This window comes from Acinonyx jubatus, chromosome A3 (assembly GCF_027475565.1).
Source record: "Acinonyx jubatus isolate Ajub_Pintada_27869175 chromosome A3, VMU_Ajub_asm_v1.0, whole genome shotgun sequence".
NCBI classification, from domain to species: domain Eukaryota; kingdom Metazoa; phylum Chordata; class Mammalia; order Carnivora; family Felidae; genus Acinonyx; species Acinonyx jubatus.
The window spans coordinates 23350812-23375059 of NC_069388.1; the positions used below are offsets into that span (position 1 = coordinate 23350812).

At 43.3% G+C, this 24248-nt stretch overlaps 1 protein-coding gene across 3 annotated transcripts in view; it reads left to right on the top strand.

Moving 5' to 3' along the window:
* LOC106973933 (ubiquinol-cytochrome-c reductase complex assembly factor 1) overlaps nt 1-24248 on the top strand; it is a 100183-nt gene that overhangs the window by 72454 nt on the left and 3481 nt on the right. For all 3 annotated transcript variants that reach the window (XM_015071104.3, XM_027069938.2, XM_015071111.3), the window contains 2 exons: nt 16621-16698; nt 23169-23282. In XM_015071104.3, the coding sequence (XP_014926590.1) occupies nt 16621-16698; nt 23169-23282 (192 nt within the window). The remainder of the gene's footprint in view (nt 1-16620; nt 16699-23168; nt 23283-24248) is intronic.

Genomic DNA, 24248 nt, shown 5'->3' on the forward strand with positions numbered 1-24248 from the left:
TTTCAAATGAATTCTAGTGTCTATGGTATTTTGAGTACAGATAATTTATGACTATGCTTCTTCTCTTTCAAAGACAGAAGGTGTTTATCATCTGCTGTGCTTTGGGTCCCAAGCTGAGTTGCCTGCCAAAGAGGTTCCTCCTTCCGGAGGAAGGAGAGGATGGGAGAGTTGAAAAACCACTCACTAGTCTTGGAGTCAAAAGAGTAGGGAATTAAACTTAGTTCCACCATTAACCAGCAGCTTCAGGTTGAAGAGACTAGACCAGATTATTTCTAAGAGCCCTTCCAACTTGAAAAAATCTGAGTTAAGAGTTTTCCAATCCAGGGTAGTATTCAAAGTAGGGGAACAGCAGTTTACCAGACTTCTTACTTATTCTGTAAGCTTCTTTTGCTCTCTAGCCCTGAAAGAACTGGCCCTTTTCCTGTTATCCTCAGCTCAGAGGCCCAGAAGAGACTTGAGTGGATTTGGGGACCAATTTGGGGTTTGTAACATGCTGGAGTTGTGGTCTGAAGCCATGGGTAGACATGGATGGCAGAAGAATTCCGCTTGGTGGTGACGGCCAGGAACTGTGTAAAGGAAGTCCATACTGCTCTGGCTGATGACAGGAAGCCCCATTCAGGGCTAGCCCTCACTGGTAAGAATTGTAAAGCAGTCAGTTTATATTTTGTGTCACTTCAGTGGCCGGCAATCTCCTAGAAGTTTGATAGGCACAAAGATGATCCTCATTTAATCTTTTCAATTGAGGACACTTAGTCCTGGCAAGAAAAAATGGCTTGTTTGGAGTCCTATATTAGTAGTAGAGCAGAGATTAAAACTTCCCGCTGATTGATTCTTTTCTTTCCTTTCCTTTCCTTTTCCTTTCTTTTCTTTTTTTTTCTCTTCTTTTCTCTTCTTTTCTTTTCTCTTCTTTTCTTTTCTCTTCTTTTCTTTTCTTTTCTTTTCTTTTCTTTTCTTTTCTTTTCTTTTCTTTTCTTATTTTAAGTTTATTTATTTATTTTGAGAGAGAGAAACAGCCTGCAAGCGAGGGAGGGGCAGAGAGAGAGGGAGAGAGATTCCCAAGTAGGCTCCGCACTGCCAGTGCAGAGCCCGACGCAGTGCTCAAACCTATAGACCGTGAGATTATGACTTAAGCCAAAATCTAGAGTCAGACGCTTAACTGACTGAGCCACCGAGTCAGCCCCAACTCTATTCTTTTCATTACATCATATTATTACCTTTGCCATTCCCTGGAGCTCCCATATATACCCTCCATTTACCTTCTTGTGATACAGATCTCTTTTGATCCTTTTCTCTTTAGGTCAGTGTTCTAGTGTCTAGCACAGTGTTTAGTACATAATAGGCCTTTATCAAGTGTTAGTGGTTGAGTGAGTGAAATCACAGAGTCTATTCCTAACTCATTATCAGAATGAGAATCAGCGGGCTCCCATCCTATCCCCACATCAGGACACCATACACAGCACTGGGCAGTATTCATATTATGAGCCTTGAATGACAGGATTAGGGCAATAGCACTAAAATTATTATCTAACATTCTGTGTATTTTATTTTGCCTATTGCCTATGTATTTTATTTTGCCTATTTGGCCTATTGCCTATTTCACAACAGGCAAGTACATTCTACTTCCTAGAATGTAAGCTCCAGGAGTTCAAGTATTGTCTCTCTCTCTCTCTCTTTTTTTTAAGATTAAAAAAAATTTCTTTTTAATGTTTGTTTATTTTTGAGAGAGAGAGAGAGACAGAGACAGAGTGCGAGCAGGGGAGGGGCAGAGAGAAAGGGAGACACAAGATCCGAAGCAGGCTCCAGGCTCCAGGCTCTGAGCTGTTAGCACAGACCCCGATCCAGGGCTTGAACCCACAAACCGTGAGATCATGACCTGAGCCGAAGTCGGACACTTAGCTGACAGAGCCACGTAGGCGCCCCTTAAGATTTTATTTTTAAGTAATCTCTACACCCATTGTGGGGCTTGAACTCACAACCCCGAGATCAAGAGTTGCACGCTCTACAGACTGAGCCTGCCGAGCAGCCCTGTATTGTCTCATATTTATTGCTATAGCTTCAACTCCTAGAACACTGTTTGGGGGATGGTTAACACTGAATATACATTTGTTGATGATGAAGGCACTATTGAATTTCTTTTTCCCTTCAGGTTCAGCATCATTATTAATTTTATGGCTCTATTAAGTATTGTTTTATTCACTTATTTAGGGAACATTTTTTTTTAATTTTTTTTTAATGTTTATTTATTTTTGAGCAGAGAGGCAGAGCGCGAGTTGGGGAGGGACAGAAAGAAAGAGGGAGACACAGAATCCGAAGCAGGCTCCAGGCTCTGAGCTGTCAGCACAGAGCCTGATGTGAGGCTCGAACCCACGAACCGCGAGATCACGACCTGAGCCGAAGTCGGACGCCCAACTGACTGAACCGCCCAGGTGCCCCATATTTAGGGAACATCCTCACTGTGTGCTAATCTGCAAATGCTGTTGGTAGAGAGTGCACCAGAGAGATCTTACAGGGCTTACAGTCTCTAGCCTATACCAGAAAGAGAAATGAAGTTGAATTTTTCCTGGGTTAGGTTCTAAACTAAATAGATAAACAAGTAAGATTTGAGTTCACCTGTTGTTTTGCTTGTTTTGTTGTATTTTTGCTGCAGCCTTCTGGAGAAGCTGGCCCAGCCCAGGGCTGAGTGTGATGGCGGGATGGTACTGGAAACTAGGCAGCCCCCAGAGGCTGAAGAGAGGGATGGAGACTGGCAGCCCTGGCTCCAGTGGAAGAGTGGGTTGGGTTTGTAACTTGCTTTCTAAGGCAGAATCAGTGGTTGAGAGCCCTCGGGCACCAAAGCCAGACTGGGCTCAGATGCCATCCCAGCCGTGTGACCTTGGGTAAGGTCCTTAGTCTCTGTGCCTCCATTTTTTTTCTCTGTAAAATAAGGATAGCTATAGTACCTACCTCACCGTAGAGCATTATGGAGGTTTAAGAGAGTTATCACGTGTGAGAATTTTTGAACAGTGCCTGGGGGCTAGGCAGATATTTGCAGATACTCATTTTGTTACTTATTGTTAAGTATTTTTATGTCACATGGTAATGTAGAAAGAAAAAATAAAGGCAGTTTTACATAATTTAGATGGAAAAACTGAGTTTCAGAGATTTGTCTTTGAGAGTCACAAGGTGGCAAAATGGAGCTGACTGAGCCCAGAATTTACTTAGATTTCAAAACATTTCTAAGGTCTGAGTGGGACTTGTTGAAGACAAATCACTAGAGAGAGCAACTCTTTAATAGATACAGCATTCCAACTGAGACTTTCTTTTTTCTTTGGATAAAATGTTTACCCTTTTAGTAACCTTTTACTGAAAAAAGAGGCCAAAAAGAATTAGCTTATAGAGACAAGTGTCCATTCCATTTCCTGGGAATCTGAACGTTACTGTTTGTCTCACCATTGACCGCCTCATTACTTGTGCAAGAGTACCTCTACTAGAATTCAGGCTCAGCCATTCCCAGGATACTTCAGCAGGATTCTATCAGGTGGATGGCAGTTCTGTTTGAGCCTTAAGACAAAAAGAATGTTGGACTAGGAATCAGATGACATTGTTTCTCTGAACATCTTGACTGTCTATGAGCTGGGTGATAATTGGTAAGTCACCTTTCTGACTCATTTCTCTCCTTCTACTCTCTCCCCCTGCTCATATGCATTTCTACATTTCTACAGCAGGGAACAGCCTCTTTCTCAGGTTACCACAGGATCAGTGTTTTGGAAATTGTATGGTTCTGAGCAATAAACAGTAAGGAAACAGCAGTGAAAGACCAGCATTCTTTATGACCTGCAGAGAACAATGGAAATGTCCACCTTACTGTTTGGAGCTGTATGTAGACTTGGTCTGACCTGTTTGGGGCTGTAGACTTTGGTCTGACCTCCTCTCCTCAGCTGGAGTCACTAGTTAACATGTGTGATTCAGTTGATTAGGGTGGCCCATCTCTTTTGCTCCCCATTACTGCAGAGAAGGAGAAGACAGGACTGTTTTGTAAAAAATGCTAGAAATCTCAAGATTGGGAAGGGCATAGATCCTCAGGAAATGTTTTCCAGGCAACATGATGTCTGTCTTGGAATTGCTGAGTGGGAAAGGATTGTGGCTGGAGTCAGTGAGCTCAGTGTTGCCTCCAGGTCTTCTGGGATATTTAGATCTTCAGTACACAGGACAAGTGACAGTGCCCAGGCTCCATTAGCAAAGAACTTACTAATTTGTTAATTATCCATTTTAATCGTTTCGTTTATAAGTCTGTGCTTTTGAGATGGCTGGTTATTGATGGGGAACAAGCATCCTGTAGTGTTCTACAGTTCCCAGTCTGCCTAAATTTAATAAAAAGTCATTTAGGGGTGCCTGGGCAGCTCGGTCTGGACTTCGGCTCAGATCATGATCTCGCGGTCCGGGGTTCAAGCCCCACGTTGGGCTCTGTGCAGGCATCTCAGCTCAGAGCCTGGAGCTGCTTCAGATTCTGAGTCTCCCTCTAACTTTGCCCCTCCCCACTCATGCTTTGTCTCTCTCTCTCTCTCTCTCTCTCTTTCTCTTTCTCTCTCAAAAATGAATAAACATTAAAACTTTTTTTAAAAAAATCATTTAAAAAGCAACATCATGCCTGCAGCTTTTCTGCACTCGTAAATGCAGTCATGAGGTCCATGGTGCATTTGGGAGCCCGCAAGTGTCTCTGGAAACCTAAGGTGTGTCAGCATCCTGCTGACAGTAATCAGACCTCATGACTGCAGGTAGAATGCAGAGGCCCCAGAGGGATGATATCCCTTGACTGGTAGTGAACAGATTACTGGGAACGGGGATCAGCTCTAGGCCCTGATGTTCTGTACTCCTGCTCCGCTGGAGACGCCTGCCGGGCTCTAGCTAAGTACACATCTTGCTCATATTACATCTTGTTCAAGTAAGATTTTCCATTACCACAACACAGGAGACATTGAGGGCACTGTGATTGCTAAAACCCTACAGGACTGGTTGTCTGCCCTTAGTGCTACCAGGGTCAGAAAGTCATCAGCTTATGATTACATATAACTGTTATATTCTTTTTTCAGCTAGCATTCAGTGAGGTCTGATTATGTGCAAGTCATGGCCTCCTCACCTTTTCCCCTCCACACCCACTGCTGATCCTGCTATAGACATTTCTCTTAAAAGCATTCCTTCCTCTTTATTCCTGTTGCCATTTATGCCAATTCAGTTCCTTACCAACTCTCACTTACACCATTGCTGCAGCCTCCTCTAGTATTCTTTTTTTTTGAGAGAGAGAGAGCACATGCATGTGCACGAGAGTGCACGTGAGCAGGGGGAGAGGGGCAGAAGAAGAGAGAATCTCAAGCAGGCTCCATGCTCAGTGTGGAGCCCAACGTGGGGCTCAATCCCACAACCCTGGGATCATGACTGGAGCCGAAATCAAGAGTCATATGCTCAACTGAATCACCCAGGCACCCTATCTCTTCTGGTGTTCCTGCCTCCGGTCTTTCCCCCAACTTTGTGGTCTGTACTTTATACTTCTAGGGTTAATTTTCAGGAACAAATCCGTCGATGCAACTTCCCTGTGCTTAGACCTCTTCATGTGGCATTCAGGGCCATTTCCAGTCAAACATATACTGACTGCCTTTCTCCAGTTCTGCCTTCTGCTTCTTCCCATCATGGCATCTCTGTTACAGATTTTTCTCTGAAAATGCAGTATTTGTTCACCTCTCTGTGGCTTTGCACATACCATTCTTTCAGTCTGAAAAGTAATAATCCCTGTTCACCCTTTAATACCTAATATAATAAATGTTGCTTCATCTCTGAAGCCTCTTAGCCCTGAGACTCACCATTGCCATTTTTTACAGTGTGCTAGGTGTTATAATCATTTGTGTGTGGAATCTCTTTCACATGAGACCACAGACTTCTTCAGGATAGTTACTATGTTTCATTCATCCTTCATGTCTACTGCATACCGTAATCCCTTGAATATAGTAGGCACTCAGTATATACTTATTGAACATGTACAAGGCAGTGTAGAATTCTGCACCCAGACAGCTTACAGTCTAGCAAGGAATATAAGTTACGTCATGAAACTACTGCTCAGAATGGGATAGGTATTGTAAGAGAGGCTTTAATGTATGTACATGGTTAAGTCACAGATTGAAATTCTTGTGTGAGAAGAATCATTGTAATTGGAATTTTCTTTTTTCTTATTGTAGTAAAATATACATGACATAGTATTTGTCATTTTAACCATTCATAAGTGTACAATTTGGTGGCATTAAATGTATTCACAATATTATGTAGCCATCACCTGTCTATCCCAATTTTTTTATCATCCCCAACAAAAATTCCCTCATTTCCACTTCCACCAACGCCTTGTAGCCTCTATGCCTATCCTAGGTACTTCATATAAGGGGAAATCATACAACATTTGTCCTTCTCTGTCTGAGTTATTTCATCAAGTGTAATATTTTCTTTTTTTTTTCTTTTTTTAAAAAATTCTTTTTTAACGTTTATTTATTTTTGAGACAGAGAGACAGAGCATGAACGGGGGAGGGGCAGAGAGAGAGGGAGACACAGAATCGGAAGCAGGCTTCAGGCTCTGAGCCATCAGCCCAGAGCCCGACGCGGGGCTCGAACTCACGGGCCGTGAGATCGCGACCTGAGTTGAAGTCGGACGCCTAACCGACTGAGCCACCCAGGCGCCCCTCAAATGTAATATTTTCAAGGTACATCTATGTTGTAGCATATATCCATTTCATTCCTTTTTAGGGCTGAATAGTATTCCATTGCATGTAGATACCACAGTTTGTGTATCCGTTCATCTGTTGATGTATGCGTAGGTTGTTTCCACCCTTTGGCTATTGTAAATTATGCCGTTATGAACATTGGTGTACAAATATCTGTTTCAGTCTCAGCCTCGATTCTTTGGGATATATACTTAGGAGTGGAATTGCTAGGTCATAGGGTCATTCTGTGTTTAACTTTATGAAAAATCATCAAACTATTTTTCACAACACTGTACTATGTGACATTCTCACCAGCAATGCATGAGAGTTCCAGTTTTTCTACATCCTCCCTAACACATGCTATTTTCCTTTTTTTAAAATTATAGCCATACTAGTAGGTGTGAATGGAATTGTCCTTTGCTTATACTTCAGGTAATTGTCTTACAGATTGGTTCTACCTTGATTTGGGTCATAAATGACCATTAATAAATTAAAATGTTTTCACTTCCCAAATCTTGTATTTAACAACAGGAAACCAAAGCCCGATCAAAACTTTCATGTACTGGCACTTGTTAGCAGAGCATAAGCTGTTTTTTAAACTTGGAAGTATAGCAGAAGGGCACTTCTTAGAAAGTTTCCTAGTTAGTCTTCCATAGCGCTTGTTACAGAGCAGGCAGGGATCAAAGGTCTGGTAAAGTTTAGCCTGTTCACCTGGGAGACACTACTATCTCGTTAGAATGTTCAGTGAGAGGGGCACGTGGGTAGTTCAGTCAGTAAAGCATCTGACTTCAGCTCAGGTCATAATCTCACAGTTGGTGAATTCGAACCCGCATTGGGCTCTCTGCTGTCAGCACTGGGCCTGCTTCAGATCCTCTCATCCCCTCTCTCTTTGCCCCTCACCCGCGCTCTCTCTCTCTCACAAATAAATACACATAAAAAAAAAAAAAAAAAAAAAAAAGAATGATCAGCGAGAGAGGAAAAACTCAATTGCCCACTTTGTGTTTTCTTACCCTGACAGTCATGAAGTTCTTTCTCTGTTCAATCAGAAGCTCTCCTCCTTACTTCAAACTTCTATATAAGTATTTTGACTTCAAGTCTAGAATGCTAGCAGATGGTAGTCATGGAACTAGAGGTGGTCTTGAAATATTCCAGTGGAAGAGACTGCTCTGAGAGAGGTGTGGGGTTTTAGAGGCCATATGAGGACACACCAAAAGGATGGGAGTTGGGCCTCTTCAGGCTACAGTAGTGTTTGGAAACCATGAAAACAGCAGCAGCAAGTACACAAATCTGCTCAACCCTTCCCCAAACCCTTGTACTCAATCTTTGTATTCAAGGGAGCTTTCCTGAAATTTGTAAAGGTGGATGGACGTCACTAATACAAGAGGTAATTATGAGGAATTACCATATTGTGTAATTATGGAGGAATTATGAGGAAATACAAGAGGTGATTAAGAGGAAATACTATATTGATTCATTCTGCAGACATGTGCTGAGCAGTGCACCATCTTTGCCATCAAGGAGCTCACAGTCTAATGCAGTGAGGGAGTGTGGGGGGCAAACTATAAACAGATTAGGAAAATAGTACAATATGCCTTCCTGGTGGAAATATTAAAAACCACGTGAATGAAAAAGCAACAAGCTTTAGGGAACTTGAAAGGCTTCACAGAAAATAAGGTAATGCCTCTTGTGTAAAATGAGGACAATTGTACCCTCTTTTAAGACTGAAAGCTTTTAATACAGTTGCTGGCACATGGTTGGCATTCAACAAATGTTAGCTAATGTTGTTATTATATTATTATGGAGAGGTTATATTGAATTGATGAATGACAATATATCCATTGATTGCAAGCAACAGAAACTGACTTCAGCTAATTTAAGCAAACAAAGGCATTTATTGGAGGCTAACTAGTGCTCACAGAATGGAAAGGAGAGTTTAACAACAGGCCTCGGGAAGCTCAGGGATTGTAGTATTAACTGACAGGAACTTAGTACAGTCTCTTTGGGATGATCCAACTTTAGCTGCCTTTTATCTTTGGTTATCTCTGCTCAGAAGTAAGAGTCAGATTAGGTTAGCTGGGGCTCCTCTGCCCATCTCTGTGATGAAGGGACAGGTTTCCAGGGTCAGCAGCCTGCCGACTCTCATGAAGTTGGGGAGGGGTAGATCTGGGCCCTAAGAAAGGGATGCCCAGAGTGAGTGATACTCACCTCAGGCAGTATTAGAGTAGTACTTCCAAGATCTGCCGATCCATTGAGACTGATGATGGAAGCAAACAGGCCAAGTCATGGTACAGCCTCTGGGTGTTTCTTTCATCTGTAGAATCATGAATGTCCTGGCTTGTGACCAATGGTAACCCAGTGTGACCATACCTGTCTGATACGCTTCATTGAAATTTCTCTGGTTTCTCCTTGTTTATTCTTAAGTATGGTAGCTAAAACAAAGACTCTTGACTATTACAGTGATAGAGAAAAGAAAAGTTTTTGACCTTTGTACATGGAATTTCTTTTCATATGTCCACGTTACTTTAAAATTTTCTCGTTTGTCAGTTCATGATCAGAGATCTGCTCTGGGACTTTATTATAACTACATATGTAGTCAAACCCTTCCTTCATCCTGTTACTTATTATTATTTTGGCCTAGACATGCCACTGTGTATTTGACCTTGTTGAATCTCTTCTTGTTTCTAGGATAACTTTTCAATAATTCATAGTTCTTTGCATTTTACTCTTGTTTTTCAAAGTACCAAAATTAGCAGTTTTAACTTTTTTGCTTGTGTGATTTCTCCATTTCTGATATGATTCATCAGAAGCAGAAATGTATGACATTTTAGGGAAGACACTAGATTTAGGATCCAGCTGTCTGAGATAAAAGTCCTAGCACTGTCGAAAGCAGGGTGTGACTTTGGGGAAAGTCATTTAACATTTTTGAACTTTTGTTTACTTGTTTATAGAATCAGGACAACAGTAGCAGTTAGGCTGTGAACTCCTAGAAGGGCAAGGTTATGATTGTGAGGCACAAATAAGATTGTATATATGAACTCATTATCAAATCAAATGTGATATGTGATGTGTTCATGTTACCACTACCACTATTGTAATTATTATCAGCACACATTTTCAGTGGAGACCCCAGAATTATTTCCTTTAGAATTTGGTGCTGTGCTGTCAGTGCTGTTGTTAAAAGTGACTCTTTGAAGTCTATGTTAATATAACCCCTATAACTGGAGTATGCATGAGACTTGTCATGTGGGATGCAATCAAAAATTTCAGAAATCAGAGTAGATTATAGCTGTTACCCTCCTCTTATCTGTATGTTCTGACATAGAAGCAAATTCAATTGGTGTGGGTAGTTTGATCTTCCCAGGACCATAAGGTCCCTCATCAGCTCTTTTCAACATAGTTACAGACTTACTGAGGTGTTTGAATGCCTTGTCAAGTGGGTAAATGACTGTAATTTTCAAGGATGGCTGGCTCTTGCTTTGCTGTTTTCCAAGCCTGAGGAAAAGGCTCCTGTACTTTATAACCATCAGAAATTAAAGCCAGTGGTTCAGCAGGTATGCCTGCCAAACCACGTACCTCATTTTTTATGACATGATCAGGCTATACAAATTTTGAATATGCAGATTCCAAGCTGCTAGGCTGGGATTTTTTAAATAAGTAAGTAAATAAATAATGTATGGATGTATATATGTATTTGGAGACAGAGCGTGCGAGAACGGGGAAGGGCAGAGAGGGAGAGAGAATCTTAAGCAGGCTCCACACTCAGCACGGAGCCCAACGCGGGGCTTGATCCTAATAAGGGGCTTGATCCCATGACTTTGGGATCATGACCTGAGCTGAAATCAATAGTTGACTGCTCAGCCAACTGAGCCACCCAGGTGTCCCAATAAATAAATAATTGAAAAAAGGCATTTCAGTGTAGTAAGCTTCTCTGTGCCATTAAAAGTTGGAAATCATTTATTAAAATGAGATGTAAGGATTATCTCCTGTTTTAGGTTGGCTTTTCATCACAGCTGAAATATGCTTTACTCAGATGTTCACATCATTTTCTAAAGAGGGAGGAAGACATTGAAACTGTCCATCTTTTCATGTTTTATTATTTTTCCTTTTCTTCTTGGTATTAATACAGTTTCCTCTAGATCTGCCTAACACACACATACACACAGCAGACACACAGAATTTTATTCGTTGTATTTTGCGGTCATTGCTAAAAGAGCTTCGGTAAATCATTTAGTCATAATGCAAGTAAGTGAGTTATCTGCACCCATGTATTTGGTCTCTCCATATACCCTTTCTCTCTTTCTTTCTCCTCTCACCCGTTTCTGTGTGTTTCACATAATAGTCTACAGTGAGCTCATTTCTAAAATTAAATTTAATAGACTGGTTGATGATCAACGCACATTAGCCTATTGCCATGCAATCAGTGTGGCCCATGGTGTTGATGCTGGAAAGCATTGCTGATGCCATTTCTGACTGCTAGAAAGACCTGACCTGCAATCTTTTGTACTGTGTTGTAGCTTTATGATGAATTTGGTATATTCCTTATGCTTTAGTCAGCAACTCTGGCCCCATTTTATCATTCGTTCATTTCAACAAATTCTGTTTTTGTTTTTGTTTTTTAAAGATTTTGTTTTTTAAGTAACCTCTACGCCCAGTGTGGATCTCGAACTCACAACCCCCAAGATCAGGAGTCACATGCTCCGCCATGCTCCACCAGCCAGGTGCCCGGATTCCAACCAATTCTTATTAACTTGTTACTGTTAGCAACTTTGCCTCAAGCCAGTGGCTGCAAAGCTTCTTCTTACCTTTCATGTGCATCAGTTGTGTTGTCCATACCAGCCTTCTTCCATTCTGTCCTCTCACATCACAGTCACACCATTGCTCCCTCCCCTACACCTCCACCCCCGGCCCAGTTTTACCAGAAGTGAGGCTTAGCTTACTAGCGATGTCTGATGGATATCAGTAATCGGCCACTGATGACCCATCGGGTGACCCATCTCTAGCCACCATTGGAATTGGGAATCTCTGAGTTGTGTTTACCCAAGACTCTATTAGCTGTTCTTAGTCCTGCCTCTACAAATCACCTAAGTTGTAGGTACATGAAGGGTGGCCACATTATTTATTGTGTTTGTTTCACCATAGATAGCATTGGAGTCAGACTGCTCTGTGTTCTGATTTTGACCCACTATTTCCTAGCTTCTCAAATGTCAGTTTCCTCTTCTCTAAAGTGGGGATAGTAACAGTACCTGTCTCACAGAGTTAGTCATTGGGAAGGATTAAGTGAGCTCGCATGCTTGGAGCTTTTTGCATGGTTCTTGGCACATGGTAAACAGTGAGCAATGGGACCTGTTTCAGGAATTTTTGTGGCACCATAGACTGAGGAGAGAGGAGGCTTTGCAGAAGGTATAATTTATAAACTATGTCTTAGAGGATAAGAAGGAGTTAGCATCCCAGTAGATAACGAAGGCAGAAAGATTGCCAGCAACAATATGCTTAAGAGAGCAAGGCGTATTTGTGGAAGTAGCACATAGTTTGCTCTGACTGAAGAGTCAGCCGAAAGTGGGGAGGTGGGAGGAGGTGAGGCAGGAAAGATGACCAAGAACCAGATCACAAAGAACCTTGTAGAGCTCATGGAGGAGTTTAAACCTGATCCTCTGTCATTCCCTCCATCCACATAATCTGGTTCCTCTGTTAAGCAGTCACATAAACGTCTTTAAGAGCAGCAACAGCAAAAAGGGGAAAGAGGGCAGCGAATTGGCCTCAAATGAACTGGCGTGTCTTTAAAGCTAATATTCCTCCTTGCGAATACGATATTAATTAAACATGTGCCTTGCAAGATTCATTATTGTTTTGCTTGTGTTCCCTGTTGGTTGTCTCATTCATTAATCTGCTGATTAGTAACCCTGAACTCTTGCATCTCCCCACCCCCTTTTTGGCATTCCCTTTTTAATATACTATGCTGTTCCCCCTGGGACGTAAACTCCAGGACCCGTCCCTGGCCTGCTCGTGTTTGTTTTCTTTGCCCCTTGTGCCTGCCTCTGCTATAACATTTGTAGTATGTGTTAAGTAATCCTTAAGGTAACATTTTTATTATGTCATAAAAAGTGCATGGCAAATATATTATAACTCATGGACTTTGTTTAAAAATGAACGGATAATTTATTGAGTGTGTTACATGAGCCTTGCTCCCCTCCCCATTTCAGCTGAGACTTGCTGCTCATTTAGCCTCGCCTCCTATTGAGTGCTCCCACCCTGTGACATGCTGGGAAAGCAGACCCATGGTTGGCTAGAAATGACATCATAGTTTATGTACTCAATAAAAATTTAATTAAGTCATTACAGGAATTGCAGTCATCATTTAACCCTCTGATTTCTTCTGTTTAGTTTATTATTAAACATTCAGTAATACCAGTCACCAAATCCTGATGGCTTATAAAATATCTGCATGAATTTTAATAGCTTAAATAAATGGGAAAATATGAGTAACTGATATAAAAGGAACCTTTTCCTTGTGGTGGTACTGTATGTATGGGTTTTTTATGAAAAGCAAAGCATTATGAAAAGGATAAGAGTTTACTAGGAGAACAGCCCAATGCTATCTGGGAGGAGCTTCTCATTTGGTTTGTCCCATCTGTGTATTCATGGGCAGGGCGCTCCCTACAGAATCATCTGGCAGTGGGGACACAGAACCTGCACACCAACAAACAAAAGCTTCAGTGAGGAAATAAAATCCCAACAGAGGTTCACCGGAGGGAATATCCAGCTCCCTGCCTGTAGCTGCTGGACTGGCTAGAAAGGCCCCTTTGGGATGAGTCCAGTAGTTCAGGAAGCTGTTCTCACTCACCCTCACCTGTTGCCTGCAGATCATGTGTCTGCACTGATCGAGCTTCCACCCTCTTCCAGGAAGGGCCCTTTTCATGATCTAATCCAGCCTGGGTGATGATATCTGAAAGCCATTCCTAGCTGTGGCTGCTTGCCATCTCAGTTAGAGGGGAAAGGGAGAGGCAACTGGAGTTAGAATATGGGACTGGAGGTCCCATACATACAGGTCACTGGAGTTAGAATATGGGACTGGAGGTAGCTGGAGCCTTGCTAATAGGGAATTCTTGTCCCGCTGTCCATTCTTCCTGGGTCATAGCCAGCCAGAATGCAGGTGCATCCCAAGAGGAGAAAGTGTGTATGTATGTATGTAACTGGACCTTGCTGAAAACTGAGGTTTGCAGATTAATGTGTTGGTGATCTCTGGAAATGCCCTACAGATGGTGAAATAGGTAAAGCATTCATCTAGAAATCAGGTTCTAATCCTGGCTCTGACATTAACTTTATGTGTGACCTCAGACAAGTGCCTACCCCTTTTTGGGTGCCAGTTCACTATTTCCTCAGAGGAATCGAGCTAGGTGATCTCTGAAGGGCCTTCCAGCTCTACAGCTCACTAGTTAGATGCAACACATAAACCAGTTCTGCTGAGCAGGTTCAGTGAATGTTTGCCTCAGAGAGATTTGCCTTTGTGTTTGACATCTCTGACGTCTGTCGGTGGCTCTGATTTTTCTTGCACGATTAGGAGAATAACTTGTATGGGAGTAGGGAGAGCTCCAAAATGGGTATCAGCAGGTGTGGGTTGTAGTCCCATCCTCATATTTCAGAAGGAACGAACTCTAGATCTGGCTTGTTTCTGGACTCTTCCTTTCGCCTCAGCCCATTTTGGAAGATGGTGTAAGAAGTTAGGCAGTATATATTTTTGAAATTTCAGAAACATGCAGGGTACTCAAGCAGCAAAAAAGGGGAAACAAAAGGGTGTCATTGGACAAAACATACTATGCTTGGCGCTCAGACCATGGTAAGGATGCAGTCATCCACCTGCCAGTCTTAAACCCTGCTCTGGGCCAGGCCCTGGACTAGGTGTCAAGGGTGCCAAGGTTAATCAGACAGAGTTTGTTATGACCCTTGAGTAGCTCACAGACTAGTGGGAGAACAGGTACATAAGCAACTCTAAACTATATTGTGCATCCAGAGGAAGAGTGTGGACAGAGCTCTGGGAACATGAAGGCTGGAGGTCTGATTTGGCTTGGGTTGAATGTAGGAGGGAAAGGCCATGGATTGTACTACCAGCTGCATCCAGTCTCACAGTTTCCAGTCTTGAGTGTCACCGTTCTCTCTTCCTTTTGAAAATTATCCCTGACTATTGGAACTGGTTTTAGTTTTTGTAAATAAACCAGAAGGTATTACTCATAATTCATTGCATTGGCAGAGCACTTTACAGCTTACTGAGGCTTTCGGCATATATTGTTGAATTAATGAATGAATACGTGCTCATTCACTTGCTATTTAAACCAGCGATGTGTGCAGGGCGTTCGAAAGGCAAGGAAATAGACTCAGAAAGGTTATTGGATTTGCCCAAGATCGTCACATCCTGTGAATATAGCGGAATTAGAACTTCAACCCAGGTTTTCTGACTAAATCCAGGTCCTTTCACTACTTCTTTCTGTTCTTCTTCAGAGACCAGTTATGAACCACAGGATTAAATCAATCAGTCTTTGGTTTTTGATCCAAAATAAAATCATCTTGCTGAAGGCAGGAACCTGATGAAATATAAGCACATGGACTTGGATTCAAACTGACTGGATACTCATCTCAGCTTTATCATTAATTTGCTGTGGCACCTTGGGCCAGTCACTTTACCTGCTTTAGGCCCAGTTTTCTTTGTCCATAAAAATGTGACTATAGCACATCTACCACCTGAGTTCCAGTGTCAGTTAGAGGAGATGATGTCCATAAAGCACATGGCGCATACCAGCTGCTCAGTAAATGGTCAGGATTGTTAACCACAAATCTTACTCTCCATGTAAAGTTCCATATAACTTTTGGCTGTTTCTAAAACCTGTCAGTTTAAATACTCAGTGCTTATTGCACATTACACCAGGCTTTCTGCTCTGCCCCAGCAAGGAATGAAACAGAGACCCTGCTCAAGCATATTCCTAGAGGTCTGGAGCTCAGAGTTTTGACCCTACTGAAGACATTTGGTGAGGGCCCACCTGGCCGTTCTCTGAGAGTAGTTCCTCCATGGTGTCAATGGTCTCACTGCAATTGTATTTGAAAGCAGTCTCTCAAGATTAACAGCCTTACTGCTTCAGCCCAACTTGTTCTCTTCTCCTCTGCATAGCCTCAGGGGCTCTCCTTTCTCCTCCTGTCTCCTGGTCCTGCCTCTCTCCCTCCTCTTTGCACCTCTGACAACTTCCTTCTGTCTTTCACCACCACAGCTCCTTTCAGTAGCCCTTCGACATTTCCTAACCTGGTTCCACCATACCTTTCCAGTTTCTTCCCATTTGCCTTCCCTGGCACTTCCCAAATATTTTCTTCCCTGCCTCTGCACCTTGGCACACCATGTTCCCTCTGTCTAGAATATCCTCTCTCCTTCATGGTCCACGTAAGTCTTACCTCCAGGAGAACTCTTTCCCTGCTCCCAGAGCAGAGATCATTTATACTAAAATTCCTCTATTGCTCACCACTTCTGGAATAGAATTTGAGGTAACATACTGCAGTTTAATTGTTTTTTACATACCTGTTTTCCCATACTAGACGGTTTGCTCCTTCAGCTGAAAAACATTTCTTACACTTTGTGTTCATAGGGTCTAGCAAAAAGCCTGACACATACCTGTGGCTCAGTTCACTACAGTGACTTACTGATTTGTGTAATTTAGGATCAAAATCTAAAAGAAACTGTCAAATGGGGGAGGGGGAGAATCCAGACAGATCAGGGAAATGAGGGTGGACTAGCAGTTCGCTCTGTTAGGGGCCTTCTCTCTTTGTTCTACTAAGAGTCTATGATTGTTAAGAGGCAAAAATCATATTTTTTGTTTCTTTCCCCTTTTTTCATACTTTTGTTTTTGTCATTTTGTTTCTGTAGGTTAATTCTTATATCCTGAAGAAGAATATGATCCTTATGACAAACAATTTCTATGCAGCCATCTTGGGATATGATGAGGTAAGGTCATTTGCCAAGCCTTAAGCAGAACATGGGCTTCCCCCAACAAAAGACTTTTTTGATGAGAAACTCTGAGGAAACCTTCAAGGGGACATCATCACTCACTACCCACTATTATGGCTTGGTATTTATTTCCTCATCTTCATTGACTTGGCAACAGGAATGACTCTACCCAGAAGTTTGCCTAGTGCTTGGGAAAGAAAGCACTATAGAATATGGTCAAATCATTCAACTAGAAGCATTTCTTGAGTCCTTGTCACGTGCTGGATGTAGCGACAAAGGCAAATCAGTCATTCTCTTGGCCCCAGGTGCCACCAGAGACAGGAAGACACACACATGTAAACAGCATGGTCTGCCAGACAAATCACACAGTCTTTTAACTTTAATTATAAAAGCAATCTGTAGGGGTGCCTGGGTGGCTCAGTCGGTAAAGCGACCGACTTTGGCTCGGGCCATGATCTCACGGCTAATGAGTTCGAGCCCTGCATCGGGCTCTGTGCTGACAGCTTAGAGCCTGGAACCTGCTTTGGATTCTATGTCTACCTCTCTTTCACTCCCTCTTTCACTCCTGCTCACGTTCTTTCTCTCTCTCAAAAGTAAATAATACATTTAAATAATTTTAAAAATGAAGTAAAAGCAATATATACTCATCAGAAACTCATAAAACTGTACATAAGTGGTTGAAGTAGAAAATAGAAGGCCCCATTCTCTCCTGCCCAATTCCCTGCCCCAGAGGAAAACTTTGTTAATAGTTTACTGGGTGTCCTGCCAGACGTTACCTTTGCATGCACAAGCACATATATATTTATTTTCTTTACACAAATGGAAGTTACACTACATACACTATCCTCTACCTTGCCTTTTTCAGTGAACAATGTATCTTTGACATCCATCCATGTCAGAACATTTAGATCTGTCTCATTCAATTTACCATTTAAAAAAAATTTTTAATGTTTATTTATTTTTGAGAGAGAGGGAGAAGGAGACACAGAATCCGAAGCAGGCTCTAGGCTCTGAACTGTCAGCACAGAGCCTGATGTGGCGCTTGAACCCACAACCTATGAGATCATGACCTGAGCCAAAGTCGGATGCTTAACTGACTGAGCCACCCAGATGCCCTTCAAATTTACCATTTTTAAGTGCACATGTCAGTGGCCTTAAGTACATTCACATTGTTGAGCAACAGTCACCACCATGTGTTTCCAGAACTTTTCCATCTTCCCAAACTGAAGCTCTATCCCCCTTAAAACCCTTACTCTTCTCTCAGCCTCCTCCCAGGCCCTAGGAACCACCAACCTACTTTCTGTCTCTATGAATTTGAATACTCTTGAGTACCTCATGTTAGTGGAATCATACAGGTTTTATTCTTTTGCTCCTGGCTTACTTCACTTAGTGTAATGTCCTCAAGCTTCATCCATGTTAGAGCATGTGTCTCATCTTTTCCCCCTAGCTGTTACTACAGAAATTTCAAACACATCGAAAACATGAAAGAATGGTGTAATGAACACCTATATGTGCACTGCCAGTATTCATCATACCTCATCTATTTAACAAAACGTGCTTTTATGCTCATTTTGTGGTGACCTCCAGATTGAATGCAAGCATCACCCCTTCTGGGAAACAGGCCTGGAACCGCCCTAGGCTCAGTTCCTTCCACCTTCCCTGGACTCCACTTGCTACATTAGTGTTAACTGTCATCCTGGCTGGGTGGGGACTCCTTCTGGGTAGTGGCAGTCTCTACTGTGTTTGCATTTCTACTGCCTAGTAGCATGATACTTGGCGTGTGGTAGGGGAAGAATGAGGAAGGGAGAAAATGCATAAAGGATGAAAATAGGAAACTAGAGTTCAGGCTGGGGGAAGTGTCATCAGCCTGAAGATAATAATTAAAGCCAGGAAATAAGCTTACAAAAAAATTAAGGGATTTGGTTAGGCTCTTGATTCTCAGTCTGCCAGATATCTTCAGTTATCAGAGAGCAATTTAGATTGCATACCACACATTGAACCATAGCCTACCACACATAACATTGATTGAACATGAGCCTTGCAGGAGTGGGATGGGAGTTGAGAAAAACTGCTTAGATCTACACATTGTTTTTTTGTTTTTTTTTTAATGTTTATTTCTTTTTTGAGAGAGAAAGACAGCGTGTGAGTGGGAGAGGTGCAGAAAGAGAGGGAGACACAGAACCCGAAGCAAGTTCCAGGCTCCGAGCTGTCAGCACAGAGCCCAACACAGGGCTCAAACCCACAAACTATGAGATCATGACCTGAGCTAAAGTAAGACGCTTAAGTGACTGAGCCATCCAGGCACCCCTACACGTTAATTGTTAAATTAGTTGCATTCTGACTTCAGAAAGCTTACAGTGTATAGAAGAATGAGACTTAGAATTGAAGAAATATAACTATTAGCATTTTTTTGAGTTCTTTATTGCATATGGCTCAGTTGATTCCTTTCACCAATATTAATAAAGGTGTTCTGAATTGTGTCTCTTTTCTGTCCCTCCTATCCCAGTCCATCCTGGCAGAGCCATCTTATAGACATGCCTGATCACAAGAGTCTCCTGGGGAGCTCTTCAAATCAAATTCTTGAGCACCTCCCTGAAGGTTCTGGTTCAATAGGAGTGAGGCCTGGTATTTTAGCAAGCACCCCAGGTGACTGTTTAGAGTGGGAAAGTTTGGGAAATATACTAATTACCTGGGGCACTTTTTAGAAATACCATTGTTTGGGCCCTATCTCCCAAAAGTTCTAATTTAACTGCTCTAGGTGGGCATCTGTTGTGAAAGTTGCCCAGGTAATTTTAATGTGCATACAAATCACCTAGGTAAAACACAGATTCTGACTCAGCAAGTCTGGAGTGAGGCCTGAGATTCTGCGTGGCAGACGAGCCGCAGGTGACATGGTGCAGCCATCTGCAGACCACACTGCGAGTCATGGGCTCGAGAGCTGTCCTAAGACTAGTCACATGCAGCTATTTTGATTTAAATTCCTTAAATAAAATTGAAAATTCAGTCCCACTGGCTACATTTCAGGTGCTCAATAACTTTATGTGGCTGGTGGCTGCTCTACTGGACAGAACATTTCCATTGTTACAGAAAGTTCCATTGGACGGTGCTGTTCTACAGCACCCTTTTCCTAGAATGTTGCTTGGGTTGTGCCCTGACAATGGCCACTTTTGGAACTTTCCTGTTTGCTACTCCGTTAGGTTCAAATTCCTCCATGGAATTTCCAAGCCTTCTGTCAGTGGTCCCCAGTGTGACCTATCCACTGATATCTCCCATTGTTTCCTAGTGTGTAACCTTTCCAAAGTGAGGCCATTTGCCCCACTGCCCCACAGACATGCTGTGACTGTCTGTGCCTGACTGAGACTCTCCTGGACAACTAGGTATGGAGGGCAGTAGCCAAGTCTGTCAGCTTTGGGCCTGAGGACCTGATTCAAGGCCTGAATCAGGCCTTGTAGATACTCTTTCTGTAAATGTTCAGTGAATTAATATATTCTCTCTTGCTTAGAATATCCTGTAGCTCTCCAAATATTCTCTATTCTCTAAGGCCTCCTTCTCCACAAAGCTTTCCCTGACCTCTCTAGATCTGTATTTGTTTACTCTGAATTTCAATATCATCTATCTGTCCATATTAAATGCCTACCATGTGGGATGCACTGGGAATGTATTGGTGAATAAAACAAACATGGTCTGGTTCTTTCCTACTGGAGCTTACCTTCTAATGGGGAGACAGGTAGTAAACAAGTAAACAAGCAAATAAATATCTAATTTCAAATAGAGTGTCCTAGAAGCTAAGACTGAATAATGAGGAGCCAACCATGTACAGAGTATACATTGGAGTCACCCTATACAGATTGGCAGTTGTTCATTCTCCAGGATTTGATCCTGTGCTTCTGTTTAATGTGCACTAGCTTTGTCCCTTCAACTAGATTGCAAGCTGCCTGCGGGCTGAGACCATTTTGCTGTGATACTGTGTTCTCAGCATCATGCTAAGCACATAGTGGTGTCACAAGTCAGTCTTCTCTGAGTGAGACTGCCATTCCAAACCCTTAATCATAACCAGGGCCTTCGAGCCACAGGCTTCCTCTCAATTACTCTAGGCCTAGGTTTCTTAATCTCTGAAGGATGCTGCTTTTTTGTGTTGTGAGGCAAAATAAGTAGGCCCCTAGTAGATTGTGGGAAGATTACTCTGCAAACTAATATTTGGCTGCCAAGTACCCTTTTTCCTTTCCTGCTTTCTCTCTGACTTACTGCTGGTTTGGTGGAAAGAAAGCTAAAGTTGGGCTTATTGATTTATTCAGCCAATTTCATTGCACTCCCACTCTGTGCAGGTACTGCGTCCTAACCAGTTAGTCAGGCACCATCCCTTGACTTCACAAGTGTGTTCTGGTCCTAAGTCTACCACCATTTAGCTAGATAACCTCTAAGCCTCTGTGTACTTATCTTTCAAATGGGGATAATAGTATCTGTTCTTCTCAATATACATAGGCATTAGGAGCCAGGTATGTGAAGGTACTCTGACAACGTGGAATAGTCAGGTTGTTATCACTGTTAATCTGAGTCCTGAGTCATCCTTTTCTTTCTGACTGATTATGGACTTGCCCCTTCCCAACCATCTCACCCACTGCCAAGGGTACCTGTTTGCAGCAGGCCATGGCTCCCAGGGCTTTCACTGTCCTGTGCTCTGTGCTCATACTCTTAAGTCCTCACGACACCTGTTCTCACGCCTGTTCCTTCCCATGTAGCACATGTAGGTCGCTTCCAGCAGCACTCTGGCATGTGCCCAGGGCACTGTGGACACAGGCAGGCTGTTGGGTTAGCAAATAACTTGGAGAATGGTGATGTGCCTGAGCTTGTCCTTAGGCCCTGTCCCCATCTGCCAGAAGAAGCTGGTTCTCCTGACTCAGCCATTGTGCCAGCACAGTCTCTTAAGCTGTGGAATTGTAGGGGTGTTTAGCAGGGAGCATTTGGAACCGGTAGAATGTTTTTCCACCAAACTGTCAGCACCCCATCCTAGACTTGGCCCTTCCTGGCAGCAGGCCTGAAGTCAGACCTCATATGCTGCCCTGTCCCAGAGACCAGTCCACAGCATCACATTGAATACACAATCTGGGGTCTTTGTGCAGTGATTTGCCATTTACAGAGCCTTTCATGGCCATTATCTCCAAATTCTCACAACAATGCTGTGGGCTTGGTCTTACTGTGTTTGTTCAGCTATGAGAAGCTGAGACTCAGGAAGGGCTGGCTTTTGAAGGGCCACACAACTATCAAGTGACAGAGCTGCTGTTTGAACCTAGGTGGTCTGATCCCTAGATCTCACTGTTGTTTCAACCATATCCACAGCTGCCTGCCAAAGCCAGCTCCTGGTCTTTGTATCTGATTGTACTACACTTAACAGAGTACCTTTACATGATCTCACTTTCATAATGCAAAGATGCCGTACGTAGGGAAAGCATTTTCATCTCCGTTTAATAGAGGAGCAAGTTGAGACTCAGGTGTGTTGAATTGCCCACCATCTCTGAGCTTCGTAGTAGCAGAGCCAGGACTTGATCCAGCCTTATGACTTGTAAATCCCAGCCAGTGCTTTGTCTGGTTCCACATTACCTTGGCACCTGGACAGAGCAACTTCTTGGGGCCTTTCCCTTCAGTCACCCTCACCCCAGGAAGCAGGAACCTCCCCTCTCCTTCCCTTAGAGATCCAAACTAGTAAATGGCCCTAGTCCATGGCCCAAGTGCCGATTAGTCTCTGATATTTGGACTTCCCAACAGAGCCCCTGTCTCTGCTGGGAAGGACAATGTTAGGCACACATGCACACAGTGTCTGAGCATGCCCTCTGTGGCCCATGACAGTGAGCCTGTTCCTCTACTTGAGGAGAGGCAGGACAAGCCATGGCCAACCCAGAGATGGGTGACAGTGAGGTCATGGTGCCTGGTTTCCTTCCCCGGAGAGCCGGCTGCCTTGCATATGTGTCCATGCACTAGGAGAGAAGGTGCAGTGTATTCCCACCTCTGTTTCTGGGGGGAAATACCCCCTCAGAATACTCTGTGCCTGTTCCTTGTGGACGGTGGTGGGAGCAATGTGCCACTGTTTCTCTTCTTAGCTTCACAGGTATCGCTGGGTCGAGTACAGTGCAGGAGAGTAGAGGGAACTGTAGCCTGGGAAGGCGACCAGACATAAACCCCATCTCTGCATCAATCTTAGCCAGGCACTTGGCCCCTCTGGATTCCGTGTCCTTCCTTTGTATGAAATGAAAGGGTTGGATCAGATGCTCTCTGAAGACCTCTTCCAGTTCTATTGTGTAGCTGCCCCGTTCCTTCTTGTGGTGTATATAAGGTCCACAAGGCCTTTTTGTGGTATCTGTAAGGTCCTTCCAAGCCAATGCGGTGCTTGCCATTATGTTTACAATAGTCCCAGCTTTTGTATTGTGGCTCTGCCATGGTCCCCAGGAGACCAGTTGTCTTCTGTGTTCCAGGGAATCCTTTCAGATGACCATGGGCTAGCTGCTGCGCTCTGGAGAACCTTCTTCAACCAGAAATGTGAAGATCCTCGACAGCTTGAGTTATTGGTGGAGTATGTGAGGAAACAGGTGAGCAGCCCTACACCTCTTCCAGAGGCTCATGGAAAGCAGGTCCTTCCTGAGGTCTGTAGATGCTGGACTTTCAGAGGATCATGAGAGGTTGAGTTCCCAGAGGCCAGTCTGAGGGAATTCTGACCACATCATGTCCACACCAGGCACTGATAGAGAACAGCTTCTCTGTATCCAGCCATGAGCTAGGCAGGAGGTAGGGAATGGGATAGAAGAAGAAGAGGCGCTGAGTAATCTCCTGCTTTCAAACACTTTTAGGCGTTCATTCACTACACATTTGATTGTCTGTTGTGTGCCCAGTGCAGTGGGAGACACTGGGTGTGCGTAGTCCTGTAGGATATGGGAATGGGGTACAGTGCAGTCGCCCACTGTAGCCCTCTCTGTGCTCACATTGAAACTTCAAGGTTCATGTTTCCTGTTTCTGATTTCTAGCAGGACTGGACTCCAGGCAGAATTCCATAAAAAACCCTCAAGCCTCTGCCCACTGAATGCTATCCACAATCAAACAGCGTCCTCCTACTTCATTCCCCATCCCCCTGGTCCCCCAGGGCTCCCTAAAACCAGAGCTTCTAAGAGAAAACTCCAGAGTGAGGACTGCTTCACTACATAGTTTTTCTTGAAACCATGGCTACTTCACCTCTTGATCTCTCTGCTCCTTGATCCTGTATTGATGGGAAATCCATACTTTATAGATGAGTGAGCTGAATGGCAAGGAAGAGGAACATAGAGGCTTTTCCAGGGTCTCCCAGTGAGTCAGCCTGCACAGCTGGCCTAGAACCCCAAGCTGGTGATTCATGTAGCCACTAGAAGCCTTAGCTGCTCCAGACAGCTCATCAGCTCAGGCTGTCCCATGAGTCACATCTCTGCTTCATGGGCTTGGCCTCTGGAGCTGAAGGGGCCTCACCCCACAGTTATTCCCTTATTCACCTGTGTCCATAGCCTTTAAGCCTTCAACAGCCAGGGATG